Below are 19351 nucleotides of genomic sequence, written 5' to 3' on the forward strand. Positions count from 1 at the left end.
CTGTAACAGGATAAATTGTCTTTAAATAGAAGAGTGCCATACCTTTCATAGTTTTTGACACTGGTGATCTTTTATGTTAGGAATCTATAGTGAAGCCATTCCTTATACATAGAGTGATGAAAAGGATATTTTAGAGAAAATAAATTATTAAAGGGATAGATATTAGGGGTATGCAGCTAAAGAATGCTTGAACTGTTTTTTGTTGTGTTTGTTTGATTTTTTTTTTATGGTATTGGGAACTGAACTTTGTGGTACTAGGAATTGGGCCTTTGTGTTATTGGGAACTGAGCCTTGTGGTAATAGGAATTGGGCCTTGTTGTAATGGGAATTGAGCCTTGTGTATGCTAGGCAAGCATCAACCACTGAGCTATAGCCCCAGCCCTGTAGCTAAAGAAATGAAAATTTCCAAGGAAAATGGTAAAGGAGGCTATAATAAAAAATTTAGAGTTGGCAATGAGATTCATAATCTTTGGTCTAACCCCTAAACGTTAATAAGTGACATGCTGGAGGGAAAAAATGAATAAAATAAGTTGCATATTTCATGACAGAGTCTGATTCTTGACCTTATGGATAGTGTTTCTTTAACTTTTTCTCAAATGATGACTTTATTAATAGTTTAAACATATAGGCCCGGATTATACATGCAGAATATTTAACAGATGGTAGGGTTTTCCAATCAAGGAGATAATGCTATTTACTCCAAAACATGGCTTTGAAATCAACCAGACACAATTTTGGCGATAGCTGACATCAGCATTGTTACTGCTGAAAAGTTTCAGTACAGAGAAGTTGATCACCTGTCCAAATTTAATTAGCCTTAATGACTAAAAAGAAGGGACTTGTACTCCATGTGATGCTCAAGGCAGTATTTTACATTTTCCAGAGGGGTTTTTTTTCTGTTTCCAGTGCAGGAATGGATGATGTTATAACAATATGTTTGTCAGTGCAGTGAAATATATTGTTTTCTATACCTATGAAGAAATAGTATTGAGTACCTAGCCAGCATTAAGTACTGTTAATCCTGGGAGATGCAGCTATACGTTAGATAGACAAGGACCATGTCCTCTTAGAGGTCACATGCTGATAGGAAAAGAAGAAACACCTGGGATGCATCTTACATTCAATAGTCTTCTTAAAACAAAACAAAAAAATTTACTGCAGACATTGTGATTTTATGAAATTTCTTTTTAAACATTTTAGCAATTATTTCATAAAGGTCTTCTATCTCCATACATACTAATATTTATTTGTGATTCATATCAGCATAATAACAATAACAACCATGTATAAGTGTCAAAGAGTGATTTTTAGGAGTAGGTTATTTTTTTTTTTTTTTTTTTTTTTTTTTTTTTTTTTTGGTTTTTTCGAGACAGGGTTTCTCTGTGTAGCTTTGCGCCTTTCCTGGAGCTCACTTGGTAGCCCAGGCTGGCCTCGAACTCACAAAGATCCGCCTGCCTCTGCCTCCCGAGTGCTGGGATTAAAGGCGTGCGCCACCACGCCCGGCGCCAAGGAGTAGGTTATTATTCTAAAACATTTAATATACGAGCTCACTTAACTAAAATATTGTAAAGCACAGGGATTATCACATTTTTGTAGATAATGAAACTAAGGCATAGATGATTAGTACACATAGCTGGCTTCAAACATGTGTCAGTATATTGCCCAAAATACACTGGATGGGTTCATGCTATGTTGTCAAATGATTGGAATAGGTAATCAGTGTGAATATGATTCTAGGCCTTGTGAGAAAGTGGGCATTGATAAAGTTCCACTTTGTCAATCAATATGAGGCTTGACTACACATTTTTTTTTGGTTTTTTGAGGCAAAGTTTTTTTGTGTAGCTTGGTGCCTTTCCTGGATCTCGCTCTGTAGACCAAGCTGGCCCCGAACTCACAAAGATCCGCATGCCTCTGCCTCCCAAGTACTGGGATTAAAGGTGTGCGCCACCACTGCCCAACTGACTACTACACATATTTTTAAAATACTTTAATAGAATGGGATGAAATTAGACTAATTTTGATGTAGATTTATGGCTTGAATTGTATACACTGGTGCATATAAATTTTTTGTCCTCTTTATAATTTTCTAATGCACATGAGGTATATTTTCCTTCATTCTCCTAGATTGCTTAGCATTTCTTTAATGTGAGATGAAATAGTCTACCATAAAAGTCCTGAATTGCCAATTTATTTCACTTTTAATAAAGTTAACTGTTGAGGTTTAAAATGTGTAATTTAGATGTTTGATGAAAACAATTCAAAATATGTTCTGAAAAAGAAGCAAAGAATAAACTGAAGGGCAGAATAAGCTATTCCCAAGTCATTTATCTAATGAAAGACATATAAATCATGCCCATGTCAAGCAAACTGACTGTAGGTTTTTCAAAAACATAAATCTTCTCTGGGGCTAAAGCATAAACCTTTCAAAACCTTTAAGCATTGACTTGCCTGTATTTCTGAAAAATATAAGTTTTACATTATATAGGCAGTTTCTATTTTTTACTTACATTCTTGAGATTTTTTTGTACATGAATACTGTGTTTGCAACATTTCCACACCTCTTTCTCACCCATCCAAGCAGCTTCTATTTTGATCAACTAATTTACTTACAGAAGTCTTTGACTCACAAATTTAAAAACACTGTTTTTTTTTTAAAGTAAGACTTTAAAATTCAATTTTACTCGTATTTTATATTTGTTGATATTTTACCTGCCTGTGGTTCTGTGCACCACATGTGCATACAGCCTGTGGAGGCGGGAAGAGGGCATCAGATACCCTGGGATTGGAAATGAAATGATTGTGAGCTGTCATGTGGGTGCTGGGAACTGACCCTTGGTCCTCTGGAAGATCAGCAAGTGATTGGAGCCACTGAACCATCTCTGCAGCTCCCCAAAGCACTGATTAAAAAATGTATTAAAGCATTTCTACTGATTTCCCCCAAAAGCTCACAGGTGCTCTAAAACTTCCAATATTGAGTTCGATCACTAGTTTCAGAGAGTTAAAAATGATTTTAAGACAATTGTTATTTATGTAAGTTTAGTCAAGTCATTGAAAAAAAACATGCAAATAATTCAGTTCAGTATATCAAAGATTCAAAGTAATCTTAAGTAGAATCGCCCCTCACCTATTATGCTATGATATAAAGATTTATGTGTATGTGTAATATTTATGTCACATATATTCTACAGAGCAGATGTTGAGTCTAGTCAGAACAAAAAAAAATGTATTATGACTGAAATGTATATAAGAAAACCCTTACCTAAAAAGAGCTGCCCAGAGCTTCTTTGGAGATTTAATTAGAAAGCATTATTTAGTAAGTGACTTTGTGACTCTAATGCAAATATCTTCTTATATTACAAAGTAAAAAAAATTATAAATAACCAATTTGCTTGGAAGTAGCTAAATGTCTGTGTATAGTACCAACTCACTATAGTTGAACAAATGCTTATAGACTACTTGTATATTAGCTGCAAATGATCAGTTTACAAAGGATCCAACTTTAACCAACTGGTTGATTAAACTAGTCGAAGGCAAGGCCGGAGCTGTTTACTTCTGTGTTCGCTGTGCATTAGTTGCAAATGATCAGTTTACAAAGGACCCAACTTTCACTAACTGGTTGATTAAACTAGTTGAAGGCAAGGCCAGAGCTGTTTACTTCTGTGTTCGATGTGCTTACAGCAGTGCCTACACGTGCAAAGCATTCAAGTGAGGGAGGAAGGCGGGGAGATGTCACATCCCTGGCTGAAGAGTTGTCTTTTTACACACCAACTTAGAGAAAGAATTATTTCAAGACTTCCCCAGTGCGTGTGCTTTTGGATCTGCGCATCTGTTAAGTAAGTGCAATTTGATTTATAAATGGCCAGCTGAAATTTTTCTCTCCATTGCCTACAGTATTTAGGATAGTTTTCTGAGAGAGAAAGACATGCTTTCACTCTCTCAATACCTCATTTTCACTTAAGCAGGGTTTATCAGGGCCCCAGAGAGATGGTATTTAAGTATCATTTAGTGAACATGGAGAAGGCACCTCTGCTCCTGACAGACTTAACCTTTGGCCTTTGTCAAAACATGTGGTGCCATGTGGATGGATACTTAACAACTTCCCGATGAGACAGGGCCAGAGCAACACAGTCATATTCCTGGGAACTAAAATTAGTATATATATATTACATGAAATAGCACTCTTATGCCTTCCTCACCTGTCTCTCTTCTGACATGAGACACAAAAGCCAGAAGTGATGGGGTCGGGGGAGGAGAGGTCCAGCCAACTGTCTCATTTCAATCACAGCCCCCATCCTGCTTCTGAAGACACTATTGGGTATTTTAGCAAACCCCTAGTTCAAAACAGCAGTGACTTTTTTTTTTTTTTTTTTTTTTTTTACTTAAAGGGAATCTGATTAACCTTGAAGAGTAGGTAGAACACAGAACACCCACAGTTTAAGAGCCTACACACAAAGACTCCATATTTACATAAAATAAATAATGGCAAGTGATAACTTTAAATATAAGGATTTACATATAATATTCAAACATAAGAAAAAGCCTTGTCACTGGTTATAATTCCAACAAAATGAAAAACAAGAAAATCACTAACCTTAATAGAGAATTTCAAGGTTAAAATCTTTAAAATCTTCATGGTTTCCTAATAACTTACCAAAATCTTCCTTTGTACTATAATCTTAGATAAATCACATCACAATCAAGGAACTCTGAATATTTACAATAAAATGTTCTCAATTTGAATTGATGTTATCTTCTTTGTATATTATAAATATCAACTGAAAAGTTACTTTGAACTCAATAGTAATTTGGTCTTTAAAATGTCTTGATATTAAGTCCTTAGTTTGCCTATAATCAGGATATGATATTTTAGAAACAAACTGATTCTGAAAATGGTTTTCTCAACATACTATTTTAAGTAATTTATAAAATAAATTATCATTACTTATTAGGCTATTCAGAATTGTTTTCCTTGAATGATATCTATCATGCCTCAGTGTTTGACAATGATATCAGAAATAATACCATTTTTGTTCTAGTGGTGACCAGACAAGTGTGAGAAAAACTATGATTTTAGACACAATTCTTAAACTCAAAATTTAAAGATGTTTATATCAATATGAAAAATACATTCGTATGGAATTATTCTTTGTTGTCAGTAATCTACTCAATTAGAGAATTTCAGCCAGAATCATGGCACTATTTGAATTTATTAGACTTTATATGGGCTAATAAAAGCAAAAGTTGCCAGCTGGTGGCAGTTTGTCTGAGATTTTGATAGACTAAGTAATACATTTACCTTCTAAGAGTTCAATGAAGTGCTAAGAAATGAATGAATGAGTAGAGTCAAGATTTACTATAAACCGTAGGCAAAGTTTCCATAAACTGTAAGCGAAAGACTTACTCAGTGTATACTTTAATAATTACTAGACATATCACAGGGATTAGAAGTCAGCATTGGCCCTCCTCTCCCTTCACTGTAAACCTGAGAACATTACGCAGAGCTGATGCGCATAGGCACAGCAATGCACTGCATTTGGTCATTATTCTGCTTTTAAAAAATCTGATCAGTGGACAACTTTTTGAGATTGGGACCTAAGAAGCAGCAGCAAGTTTCAATAAACAGTGACCTTGAGGAGTTAAAAAAACAGTCAGTGGCAGAAAAGTCCTTAAAAAAATACACCGCTTGATCAGTTTCACCATTTTTTTTTTAAACAGCTCGTATTTATACAAACTCTGTTAAAGTAGAAAGGATCTGGTAAGCTAAATTACTAACACTGATACAACATTAAAAAATTAACAAAGTTAATGTTCACTAAAGACCTGTTATTTCTTGAGGGCAAACAATACTTTAAGCACTGCTAGATATGTTTGGAGTTCCGAATAAATAACTTTTCCAAGTGGGTCAATGTAAGACCTACATTCAGTGTCTCGCCATGTCTAACTCATAATAGTCAATGAGCAGAACTCTCAAGGACTCTTGCCTTCCTGGGGTTAATATTCAAATGCAGAAGGAAAGTGAAAACAAAATAAACATAATAAACAGAAATGCTAAATACATTATAACATTAGAAGAAATGTGAAATAAGAAACCTGGACTACATGATGGGGATTAGAAACTCTTGTGTCCTTTGAACAGAAGAAGAGCCTGTGTGGTCACTGAGAGGATGACGAGTAAGCAGAAATTGCCCATGGGTAAGGAAGTTAACTCTGTATTCACCGGGCAGAGCAAAGAGGAGGAGGAGGAGGAGACAGGCTCCTATGGTGGGAGTGTGCCTGGAGGTGGGAGGGAGCAGGTAGAGATGGGTATTATGACACCAGAAAGAAAATAATAATAACACAACTTCAGAAACTCAGCAAGAATTTAATTTTGTAAGACTTTGTAGGCCATTGTATTTCATGTGGATGTTAGTTTAAATCAAAGCAGGAGAAGACACTGGAGACATTAAACAGAAGAGTGACCAGAAGTGTTCTGGTTTCTCTATTTAGAAAAGGCTCAAGGACAAGGGCTCAGTGGGAGAGCTTTTTTTTCTCTCCATATGTGCAAAGCCATAGTAGAAAACACCTAGTAGATAAAAGAAATCTCAAGGCAGACAAAGGGAGGAATAGGGAGATGACAGATTGGTTACTGAAGTAACTGCAATACACATAATATATAATAACTGTGAGTTATTATATATAACTATGAGTCAATGGGGGTAGAAGAGAAAGTGAACATTAGTCAGCTCCTACATAGTTTTCAAAGGTAAGGCTCATGGAAGAAGTAAGTTTATAATGCTTATGTGTACATAGTCAACACAACCAAGAAGATTATGTATAATTCAGTATTACATGAAAATGCATCATAAGTATCCATAATGATCTATCAGTTCCTATTGGACTAATGCACAGATAATTATCAACTATGGACCAAATATAAAGACACAGATGATGAAGAAGGATGGGGTGTAGGCAAAAGGACACATGAATTAGTAAAAATGATATAAAGTTATTTTTTCCTAGTTTCAACTTCATTATAATTTTTTTTATCATTTCCTGGTGACTATGTGAATTCAGCTTTCCATTTTGGAATTCCAGAAGTATCAATCATGCGTATTCCTTTGAGAACACTTGTGAAGGCTGGATTTCCTGTTTTCATTCTTTTGATCATTAGTGCAAGAGGCGTTAGACACAGTGAGTCAATGAATGCAGCTGTTGCATTGACTCTCTCAGAATAACTGATTTAAAGATTTCCCCTAGGGTGAGGGGTTTCTATAATGTGAAAATTTCACCTGTTTTTTTCCAGTTTAAAACAATATCAAATCCTTCTATTGTAGCTTTATCTAATATGTAAATTGTTATTTCTAAACATAAAGTATAGTGTGTGTGTGTGTGTGTGTGTGTGTGTGTGTGTGTGTGCTAACAATCACCTGAAGAAACTGGAAATGTAACATTAGTTGGTAGATACAGGACCAGAGTCAATATTTGGAAAACTAAAGCAGCATGGGGACCCTTTTCTTGTTTTGAAGACGTTTAGTCTGAGCACAAGAGCACAAGGTCATATCTAAGTCGTACTGCCGCTAAAAGAGAGGCCTGCAGGCAACTGAATTGAAAGATTCAAGTTTAGGGTTTGGGGCAAAAGCCATCCCTGGAAAGTAAAGGCCAGGGATGGAAGGGATCTACAAAGCCCTGGAAAAAAGTTTGTGACAAATTCTGAACTTAAGCATTGTTTAAATCTCTGACTGATCTTCTCCAATTTAGGGGAAAATTTTTTTAAAAGTGGGCTTAGAACTAGTGCCAACTGGAAAGGAAAGAGTTTGTGATTCAAGTTCAGCTAATGTAACACATGAAAACTATTACTGATCTCCAGAGAAGTAAAAAGAATACAGGATCTGTGCTGGTCAGTTTGTGTCAGCTTGATACATCTTCAGTCCTATCTGAGAAAAAGGAATCTCAATTCGGGATTGCCTTCATCAGACCATCCACTTAGCTGTATCTGTAGAGAAGTTTCTTGATTCATTATTGAAGTGTGAGGGCCTAGCACACTGTGGGAGGTGCCACCCTGGGATGTGCTGTACAAGAAAGCAGGCCAAGGGGAATAAACCAGTAAGAAGCATTCTTCCATGTCCTCTGCTTCACATCCTGCCTCCTGCTTCCTGAGTTCCTGTCTCCTGGTTCCCACCTCTGAGTTCCTGCCCTAACTTCCATTGTAAGATGGAACGATGCTTTCCTCTCTGAATTGCTTTTGGTTATGGTGTGGTGTTTCTCACATCATTAGAAAACAAGTTATGACAGAGGTCCTCTAAGTCATCACTGACAGGTAAATGTAAAAGAAAGTTACGTGGCACACAGATAAGTGAATAAACATAACCCATTCTACGAACAGTACAATCAGATTAACCAGCCTGACATTCCTCATGATAGACTTATCAAAGGAGTATTTTAAGGCATCTATTAACACTCAAGAACAAAAACTAAGTTCTCAAGAACTAGAGGAAAATATACACATAATAAATAATAATGTAGAAAATATTAATGAAAAAGAGCCACTTAAAAAGAGATTCACCAATTTAAAAATATTTTCTATGTTAAAAAACATTCATTCAATGATTTAACAATAGACCAAAGATACCCAAAGCATTAGTGAACCTGACAATAATGCACTAGAGATTATCCCTTCTAAAGAAGGAAAAAAGAAAACAATGAACAGAGGTTAATAGATAAGTAGATCACTATTTAAAAACTCAACAATATGAAACTGATATCTCAAAAGAGAAAAAGAATGAGGCAGAAGACATACTGGAAATGATCGAATTTCCCCAGATTATGTGAAAGATATAAATTGAAAATTTCATGAGACTATTTAGGACAGAGTTAAACACACATACACCTAACTGCATCAAAGACCTAAAAAGTGATTAAAAAAAAAAGATGAAAGCTGCCTATGAAAAATGGGACATTCTGATTGGTGAGTTCTTATCACAAGTAACAGAACCCAGAAGAGAGGGGAGGGCCTTTAAATGAGTGGTCAGACCAAAGCCCACTTCCTTCATTACTGTGATAAAAAATATCCAACATGGCAAAGTAGGTCTTATCTTAGGGCAGTGAGATGGCACACACTCATATATAAGGCAGTTTACCATATTGAGGTGTTGAAGAAAAAAGAATACATGTCTATTTTAACATACGCAGAAAAGACCATAAATTCAATGTGTATGCTACCTAAAAATTCTGCCAAATTAAAGCAAAAAGAAATTTCTTTAGCCAAATCTAAAAACAGAATAAAACAATCATAAAAGTTCCAGGTTTAATATAAAACTCTGGCACAATTAGATGCAAAAAAGCCAGTTCTGCTATCTTCTTTATCCAATATTCTTTAAATTACCCTCAAAAAAATCAAACAGAAAACAAGAAACAGAAGGATCATATTTAATATAAAACTTATGAGTTTCCATGCCTGTGCCATTCGAGGACATTTTGGAAAGATGAGAAAATCATCCTAAAATGAGGACAGTATGGTTAGCTATAAGTAAATATGTGAGACTATACAAACAAATTTGTTATCTTACTAAAGTCATAAATATATGCCAGCATGAAAAAAGAAATACTATGAAAGAGTAACATATTTTTATGCCTCTTGGAAAAACAGCTGCCTCAGTATAATATTTGGGGTGGTCTGTTTTTTCTCTCATTGATTTTTAATGCCTCCCATATTATAACCCAAAGCACCATAAGTATTTAAATGTGTTGCAGGGCTTTGAGAGTCCTGGAACTAAAACATATAACGGTGTTAACTATTGTTGAGATGCAGTTGCTTTTAAAAGTTTTATAAACTGACAAGCCAATAGTTTGTATAGCTACTTTGGAGAGGGAAATTAGTATCTTGTTAAATTTGACAAAGGACATTCTTTATCAAACAATGACTTTACCTGTAGATATATAACCAAGAAAACACTCATGTTCATGAGAGATAAGCACAAAATGATTCATTGTACATTGTTAGTAAATGAAAATATCAACAGAAAAATTCTCACATCTTTATTGGTGTGAAAGTTTTGTACCTATTGGAAGATTGTAAGTCAGTTAAAAAGAATAAATATAACCTACAACATCCACACGGATAAAGCTCAAAACCTGATAAGAAATAGCACACAGGAGATACTTCTTCCCAAAAGAACAGCATGTATGAAAAAGATATAACCCAACATGATTTTAAGTACATGCCTATAACATAGACATATAGTAATCACACATTATTATTAATATAATGACTTCTTTAGAGTAAAAAGAGAAAAGTAGACATCTAATAATATTTTCTTTGTTTAAAAAATACCTAAAGCAATATTATAGGTTATTAGCACTTGTTTACTTTAAATAATAAATACAGTATGCATTATGCTCCATATTCTTCATTAAACAGGAGAAAATTCATGCTTACTAGTATAACCTGGACAAAAGCCTATGGCTGTAGAGATCAGGCCATAGATAAGAACCTATTATTGTGTTCTAAATGGCCATGCTGTCAAATTGCTTATTAAATATTGATCTGTATCTATAGAGTTGTGCTGCTCTAAAACTTGGCCATAGTAGCTCCTTCATTCAGTGGGTAGCAGTTACTTTCCTCCAAGTTGTTGGCTGGAGAGGGCCCAGAGATACTGAAAGCAACAGACACTATTGCCATTGCTCTTGGTTACCTACTTTAGCTAGATGGTAAGGCTCTGCTGCTAAAGACACCACACATTGTGGTTGCAGGATACAGAGGAATTAGTCTTGAACTTGACAAGAAGCTCTCCTTGCTGACTGTCTTTCACAGTGCTCTAAGGTACTGTGCAGGATACTGGGGGAGAACAGATACCAATGGTTTTGCCCGGTACTGGATACTGCATCTGCCAGCCAGGATGTGTCCACTGGTACAACAGTGGAGAAAATGTTTATGGCAGTGACCAGTTTCTACCCTGATTGGATCTGAAACTTGTTCTATAGGCAGAATTCATGACTGGTATTTTAAACATAGGCAAGTCCCAAGAATAGGGAATTCATAGGCCTATTGATGTTGATTTCTAAGTGGCCATGTTGTCAAACTACCTTCTAAATATTTGTGTTGATATTTTAGATTTTTTTCTTTTTTTCTGTTCCCAACCTTGGTCAGAGACATTTGTTATTGCAGTGGGCAGTGGGTAACACAGAGGAGGATTACTGTTCAAACTGTTGAGTGCAAGAGACTGAGTGTTTGGGTGTAGATGGGACACCTTTCTCATCTCCCCTCTCTACAGGCCCAGGGAATGTCTAAGAAGAGTGTTAAGAAAGAATCTAAGAACTGGAGAATAGGGACAGGTGCTATGAAGTGTGGTCATCTGGACATGGCATGGCATGAAATCACAGTGGCCATGTTTATCTTTGGAAGACCTGCACAGGATTGAGGCAGTTAAAAACTCAAGCATGTTTTCAAGGTTGACCATTTAGTGTTGGACTACCAATTGGTGTGTTCTGTTCTGGTGAAGACTGTTTCTTCCCTTCTCAGCATTCCTTAGTTGCCTGTAGTTCTTTGTGTAGGACTGAGGCCTCTTGAGTTTTCTCCTATTCATGTTAGCATGTCTATTGTTTTCCTTGATCAGGTTATATTTATATATTTAGTATACATACATCAACATATATGTGATGCATACATGTATGTAACAACAATTAATGAAAAAAGAGGCCATGGATAAGAAAGCAAGGGTATGTATATGGGAGGGTTTGGAGGGAATAAAGAGAAGGGACCAAATGATGTAATTATAATCTCAAGAGAATGTTTTCCTAGTGTGGAAGGAGAGGGACTCTGGAGACCTGTCTGAGGAGCTACTGCTGGTTGATGGGTGCTGAAGGAAGGGAGGTTACTTCCCTTTGGGCTTAGGTATTTAGAGAAGATTCTTGGGCAAGGTTTTGTAGACTGTGTTCCACTCTCAGATTCACCGGGTTGTTGTTCTTGAGGTTATTACTTAATGTTTTGCTATTAGAATAATCTGGAAATGCTTTAAAGAAGGTATCTGGGAAGATTTGCAACTTTACTCACATAATATCAAAAATCATTCAGATTTGTCAAGCCAAGGAGACTGATATAATAATTAGAGGTCAAAGATAGAAGAGACATAGGGGTAATTCATCTCTGTTTTCAGTCCCCAGGTTATCCCTTTTTTCTTTCATCCCTCCTTCCCTCATTTATCCAGTCCTTTCTTCCTTCTCTTTTCTTTCCTTCCTTCCTTGCTGCCTCTTCTTTCTTCCCCATCTCCTTCTTTATTGTTTGTCTGTTTGGTTTTGGGTAAATACTCCCCCCTCATGTGGTCACTTTGGAGTTTTGTTTATATGACTTGTGAAGAAGAATCTACTAAAGGGTCCAAATGTTATCAAAGGGATTCAGCTCTGGAATTGGAAAATGAACTATGTCCACCAAGTCAACAATTAATTTAGTATGGACTACATTTGGAAAGTGCAGTGCCATTTTGATCAATCTTCTCAGTAGCCCTGTTCTCTGTATTTTCTAAGGCATCCTGTACAAGGGAAACAGTCAGTGGTTGCGAGGTGGTGGAAAGCATAAGAATCGCTGCAACTGAACTTTTCTAGTGAACCTGCTCCAGGGTTCTGCCCTTCATACCATTTCGTCAACTTGACTTTTCTTGATTCCTTGCAAATTTGGCTTCTGTCATTCCTTTATCCACTTTTTCACTGAGACCCAGTCATACACGAGAAGTTAGAAAGTCCAAATCAGAAACAAAAATAACACTTAATGAAAATAGATGGTTTTGTATCCTGTCTTGGATTATTTACAATGCGGTTTCACTTGAGTTTTCAATTTGAAACCAATAGCCAAAGCACGATGATTCACAGGGATAGAGAAATAACTGCATTAAACTTAACTCACCACAAACTTCCTGCATGCAAAGACAATATACTCAATTCCTATCTCTCTCCATTCATGGTTAAACAAAGCTTTAGAGTAAATCAAAATGTGTAAGTACTGTGGTTTAGATGAGGAAAGCAATTCAGCCTGGTCACTCTCCTTACTCAGCTCAGCTGTGTAAATGTGGAGAGTCTTTCGTACTCTGTGCCTTGGAATTGTCAATGACTGTGAAGTTGCTTAGGAAAAGGAAAAATCACGGTTAGACTTGCTGGTAGGTTGCACATATGTAGGTTGAAGTTCAGGAACCAAATATTTGGTATCAATGAAGCATCTAGTCTCTCGCAGAAGTCCCAAAAGTAATCATTGGGTATTTCTGATACAAATACTAACTAATGAGTGACTCCAAAATGTTTGCTCAAGAATTTCAAGAGGAAGCTGCAGAAATCATTAGGTGTGCTTTCAAGACTGTGGGTCTCACCATGTAGAAGTTACCTTAGGAAAATTTAAACTGTGACTGCAGAGATTTTTTTTCCAAGAGGTTCTGACATCACTGACATTGACTACAGCCTTAAAGCTAAATAAGTTTTCAAAGTGTCTGTGGTGATTTGAATATGAAGCAAAGATGGGGAACTACTGACCTATGAAATAAGGCGGTGAGCTGGAAAGAGTGTTAAGCCTTGTTTGAGCCATGAACCAGGACTGCTATCAGCTTTTAAGAAGGTACCTACTGAGAATGTATAATTTCTATTCTCAACCTCACACTTACAGAATAAAACTATGCTCTTGAAGAAGATTTCCTGGGTGGCTCCTATGCACTTTAAATTTTGAGAAGCATTAAGGCATCTAGCCCTGCAGGAATACTTGAATAGTTGGATTAAAGCTGTAGTTGAAAGGCATTCTTAGCCCTAACCCCTCTACTTAACCAAGCCATTTTCTATCTTGATTTTTACCAGTATGCCTCCCCAAGATAGAGATATTTCTTTATTGCTGTGCATTAAGTAGGATTTCAAAGCCAGAGTACTTCAACATTCTGAAAATTTTCTAGGCAGGAAGGAAGGTTATTTCACTACAGTTTTCATAAACAATGGTTTTCCACTCCAATTTCATATTTAGTTCTACTTATGGGACTTTTAAAAAATGTACTGGTCCCACATTAGACGAATTAAATTAGAATTTGGGGTGATGGAGGCCCAATACTGGTATTTTCTAAAACCTTCCAGTGAATTTTAGTGGGCAACTGGTTTTAAGAACTACTATGGATGAACTGATATATCATTGTCTTGTTTAATATATTATAGAGCAGTTAGTCATTTTGGCTTCCCGGAAGACTGATATCAGTTACTTCAATTAATAAAATATTAACCTGCATTATAAGATAAATTAAATATTTAGAGTATTCAGGTTGATATTAACCTCAATTCACCCCTATTTATAGATGATGGTTGATTGTCTACATAAGGAAACAAATTAACGGCAAACACATCAAATAGCAATACTCACATAATATTATTTCATTTTATAAAGTGCAACTCTTTTCATTGGGATTTGGATTTGCCATATCTTTAGACACCACAAAGCAAAAATATCTTAGCTTTGTCTCTTTAAAGTGCATCTTAGATGAATGGCAGAGGCCACCATAGGGTGTTCCTTAGCCAAAAGGAACCAGCTGCTATGAAACATGCACAGTGTAGATAGAGTCCTATACAATTTCCTGGCTAAGGGTCCGACATTCCATCTCAAGTGAAATGATAAACAAAGGTCACAATTCAGCCCTCAAACAAAAGTTGAAAATGTCTAGGGAATCAAATGACTAAGTGAAGTACTTGGACATATAACTTAACTGAAGAAAAAGTCATGTGCCTTGCACAAGATAAGCAAGCCTAGCTCTAAATGATGCCAAATAAAATTTTATTTGCAAAATGTATAAAATGGAAGGTATAATGGTAAAAGTTTGATTCAAAATCATTTTATTCAACTTTGAAAAGAAAAACCTTAAAGAATTTGGCTCTTCTTAAGTAAGACCCTTTTTGGCTTCTTGAGTTTCCTGTACCCCGAGAAATAGTTTTTCTTTAAATGCCAGTTGGAAAATGTGAGCAAGACATTACTATCATTCCATTTGGGGTATTCAACTTCTAAGAAAAATACACATGTACAAAATCAAAACCCTTCAAATTCCTGTGTTCTACAGATAGCAAAGCTCCATTCAGAGTGCTGGGAGACATCCTTAACCCTGACCTGCTGGCATCATCATGGGAGTTTGAATATTAGTGACTTCATGCTTAATTTATGTAATTCATAATATCAACATGAAATCTGACAGACATCAGGCTACACTTGATCTTTAAAAAAAAAAACTTGCTTCTTTTCCTTTAAGCTTAGAGTCTTTCTTAAGTTAAACACGAATCTTTTATGCTCTATCTGCATAAAAGAAAATCTGCAGTAATACATCATATCTAAATGGGAAGATACCATATATTTATGATTACGTGCTTAAGAAATGATGAAAAATTTAATTGGCGACTATCTTATCATGTACACATTATTAAATTTTCTCATGAATCTGTTGCCATTTAATCATTTGCATATCTTACAAGTAAATCATGGGAATTAGCAATAGCCTCTGGCAGGCTTTGGGGCAAAGTAACCATCAGTGAGAAAGTGCAGCTCTTGGCTGCACTTGATGGGACACACCTTTAAGCATAGCACTCAGCAGGCAGAGGCAGTGGGTCTCTATGAGTTCAAAGCCAGCCTGGACAACATAGTGAGTTCTGAGTTCTTGGTGAGCTAGTCGTGCTCAGTAGTGAGACCATGTTAAAAAAGAAAGAAAGTAAGGAAGGGGAGAGAGAGAGCGAGAGAGAGAGAGAGCGAGAGCGAGAGAGAGAGAGAGAGAGAGAGAGAGAGAGAGAGAGAGAGAGAGAGAGAGAGGAAGAAGAAGAAGAAGAAGAAGAAGAAGAAGAAGAAGAAGAAGAAGAAGAAGAAGAAGAAGAAGAAGAAGAAGGAAGAAAGGAGAAAGAAAGAAAGAAAGAAAGAAAGAAGAGAAAAGAAAAGAAAAGAAAAGAAAAGAAAAGAAAAGAAAAGAAAAGAAAAGAAAAGAAAAGGGAGGAAGGAGCTAGCTGTTTTCCCTACTGGATGGTTATATCTAGTGTCACTTTTATAATTTTTAGGCTAAGTAGAACTTTCTACTTCCTTTTACACATAATATATATTTTATTACAAAATAATGTGTAATAAAACACAGGGGCATGGTTATTAACCATGGGAAAGATGTAGAAAATTGTTTGAGGTAGATACTGATTACAGACTCCTGTAAGAAATTACCTTAAGACCTTGGGTCAAGTACTTCACTGCTCAGGGCAGGAATCCATCTATAAAATGAGAAGGTTTGCTAGGCATATTCAGATTTCACTATCAATTCCACAATACTACATGGCTTAAATTGTATTGCTAGTATGAATAGAAAATAGATTATTTTAATTTTTTTTGCTTTAATAATACTTACAGTTGAGGCTGGTGGCCCAGGAGGTCCCATATCACCCTAAAATAGGTGAAAGAAAAGTTGCAATTAACCAACAGCACCTTTTTGCACATTATTTAAAGGTTTTTGGGAAGAAGCAATATATACAGATAAATCTTTTTTATGGTTTTATTTATTCTTTGAGAATTTCATATGCTATATTTTGCTCATATTCTTCCCACACACCCCAATTCCTCCCAGACCTACCCCCATTTCCCCACCACCAAATTCATAATCTGAATGGACACAAAAATAGAATTTTCCTTGAAAAATTTTCTGCTCAATGAGAGCTTCATTATGTTCCTTTTAGGGCTTATGATATAAAAATCGCCTCGTGTGCCCTTGTGCTTTCTGCGGTAGCAAAACGTGTTTTGAAAAACTAAAATAATCTAATTTTCTATTCTTTTGACTACAAATCCAAAATTAGAAAAAAAAATTATCTTTCCAAATATGGTTACTCGCCAACGGAGCAGCTGGGAAGCGTCATAGAGACAGATAATTTATCTGACAAAGTTAGTATGAGCATCAGCAGAAATAATAAGTGGGTTCTCCCCCCCCCCGACTCTGTGCCTTCCAGCTGCAAAGAAAGGTTCCCACCACCTCTCCTAGGCTCTGCTGAATGGGCATCACTTCTGCCTTCAGTGTTCAAAGGCTTTTCCTCCATCTTTTCCTCCATCCAGTGCTAGAATTGCTTTGTTGACCTGTGTGAATGCAGGTTTCTAGGCGTGTGTACTGACTGTGAAAAAGTCTTTGATAATGCTGGCTGTGGCGGTCGTGGTGTACACTTTAAATCCCAGCACTGGGAAGGTAGAGGTTAGCCATGATTTTTAAGGCCAGTCTAATTGGCATAGCAGGTTCCAGGCCAACCAGGGTTCCACAGTGAGACCCTGTTTAAAAACAAAAAGTCATTGAAAAAGCACCCACAAGTTCATGATATGTCACTTCTGTGTTCTACTGTCTAGGTGCTCTACTCATTTAGTGAGAACTCTGTCACTAGGACTGAGTGTCCTTGCTGTGTTTTTTGTTGCCTTGAACATGATGGAGTCCATGTTCCTGCGTGCCGTGGGACTGTCATGTCAAGTATATCTAGGATTTTCTCTTTTTCTCGTTAAACTTAGTTATCTCAAGTTTTAAGACATAGCATTGTATATTCATTATTTGGGGACAGCTGCACTAAAACAACAGTTGTTAAGAAACTAAAATCGGTCCCCAAGGATTGCTCTGTGAGATCATCTCTAACTCAGAGATAAATGTTTTAAGATGGACAAGGAATTCTGCATCTGATGACCATGGAGAAATAAAATGCAGACATGTACAACTCCCATGGAATCAGAATTGCTTAATTACCCTACTCAACACAACCCTTACCTTTAATATTTGTTAGCTCTCACTGAAAGGTCACTGCCAAAATGCTGATATAGAATGGTACACAAGAAATGGAGCATTTAATCTAAAGCTGAGGTATGAAGTTCGCTTCCTTCCCTCTGAAGCCACCTGCTTGATTATTAAGGTGACAGCTTCGTGTTGTTGGCTGAGTTTCCTGACATAGGACACCTTTGCTAATGTGGTGTTGGAACACCTCATGCTGTCGAGTTAAGGTAAGAAACTGGTTATATACGTGTGTTAACGTCAACTAGTGATGGCACACACAGTCTCTCACACTAAAGCAACCAAAAGGCTTTCCTCACGCAGAGGCTTTTCATAGAACAGCCTTCCATTCATCTCAGGATGTTTTTGCAACTGGATGGGATCTACAAGAAGTCACTCAGTTTTGGGGGGGAATCTTAAAATAAAGTTGGGACACTCTGGGAGTACATACAATACCTTTTCTCCTTTTGGGCCAGGTGGACCTTGAGGACCCAAATCACCTTTCAAACCCTGAAAAGAACATAATGAAATCATTTTCTATATAAGAGTCACCAAGAGCTTCAATTACTGACAAATTATTAGTAAGAAAATGAATCATGTTTTCCTGAACTCCCAAATCCCATCCTTCCCTTTGTAGTGTGGAGAGAGACAGGCAACTGGCACTGATGTGATAAGCAACATCTGCGCTGTGGTGGCTTCAGATGCATTAAACCAGTGCGAGGCCTCAATATTGCATATTTGTGCAACTTTGCTTCCTGCTAAAATTACATTAATTCACCATCTGGGGGAACATCATTTAGATCTATATGAGCTTTTAAGTATCCTCTTTGGATTAAATTTGTGAATGTTGTAAATACCTCTGATTTAGCATTGATTTAGTCTTTATAAAGCTTGCCAAAGAATTCATGAGTTACATCAAAAACATGTTCATGTCTTTATCAAGGAATTTAATTATTGGGAGGAGGGCTCCAGAAGCTACGTTCTTTTCCTGTCACTCACCAGGCAAGAACAAAAATGTAGCTTACTGCCCATTTGAAAGTAGGTTTCAGTTTTCTAATTCCTTTCCTTTTTTGAACTTGGATCTACAAAGCCATCAAATGGAGCTACATGAGACATAGAGAGATTGTCAGATAAATACTTTCACAAATCTTTGGACTCCTGGTTGTTTTAGAGGTTAGTTGGTGAAGGCACATCAATTTTATAGTTGAACGTGTTCACAGTGGAAACAGAAGGCAAGTCAGATGGACATATCCTAACTGGGTGGCAAATAGGAAAGACATCTGCCTTCCTTTTTAACACATTAGTTGAGGGAGAAAGGATAATGGAAAATAGAAGCCTTCAGGAGTGATATTACACACAGTGTAAGTCAAAACATCTTACTGTTCCTAGCTGAGGAATCTAGCTATCACTACCTTGGTCTTTAGTAGTGAGTAAATAATGCACAGGTAGGTATTCAATATAGAATCCAAGGGAAAAATTAGATAAAACAATTTTGTCGTACAGAGAATGTGAAAACCACTTTAGACATTAGCAACAACCAAAGAAGGATAAAGACCAGAGCTTTCATTTTGCAAATAATTCAATATTGCATTTAAAGAAATCAGATAAAAAATAAA

The 19351-nt window shown here is 36.4% G+C and overlaps 1 protein-coding gene across 1 annotated transcript in view; it reads right to left on the reverse strand.

The window, feature by feature from the left end:
* The window catches only part of Col19a1 (collagen type XIX alpha 1 chain), a 335394-nt gene that overhangs the window by 179086 nt on the left and 136957 nt on the right, over positions 1 to 19351 (reverse strand). Inside the window, exons 12-13 of the mRNA XM_076557961.1 lie at positions 18192 to 18245; positions 16353 to 16388 (exon numbers count right to left, since the gene is read on the reverse strand). Coding sequence (XP_076414076.1) covers positions 16353 to 16388; positions 18192 to 18245 — 90 coding nt within the window. The remainder of the gene's footprint in view (positions 1 to 16352; positions 16389 to 18191; positions 18246 to 19351) is intronic.

Source organism: Peromyscus maniculatus, chromosome 21, assembly GCF_049852395.1.
Source record: "Peromyscus maniculatus bairdii isolate BWxNUB_F1_BW_parent chromosome 21, HU_Pman_BW_mat_3.1, whole genome shotgun sequence".
Lineage (NCBI taxonomy): Eukaryota > Metazoa > Chordata > Mammalia > Rodentia > Cricetidae > Peromyscus > Peromyscus maniculatus.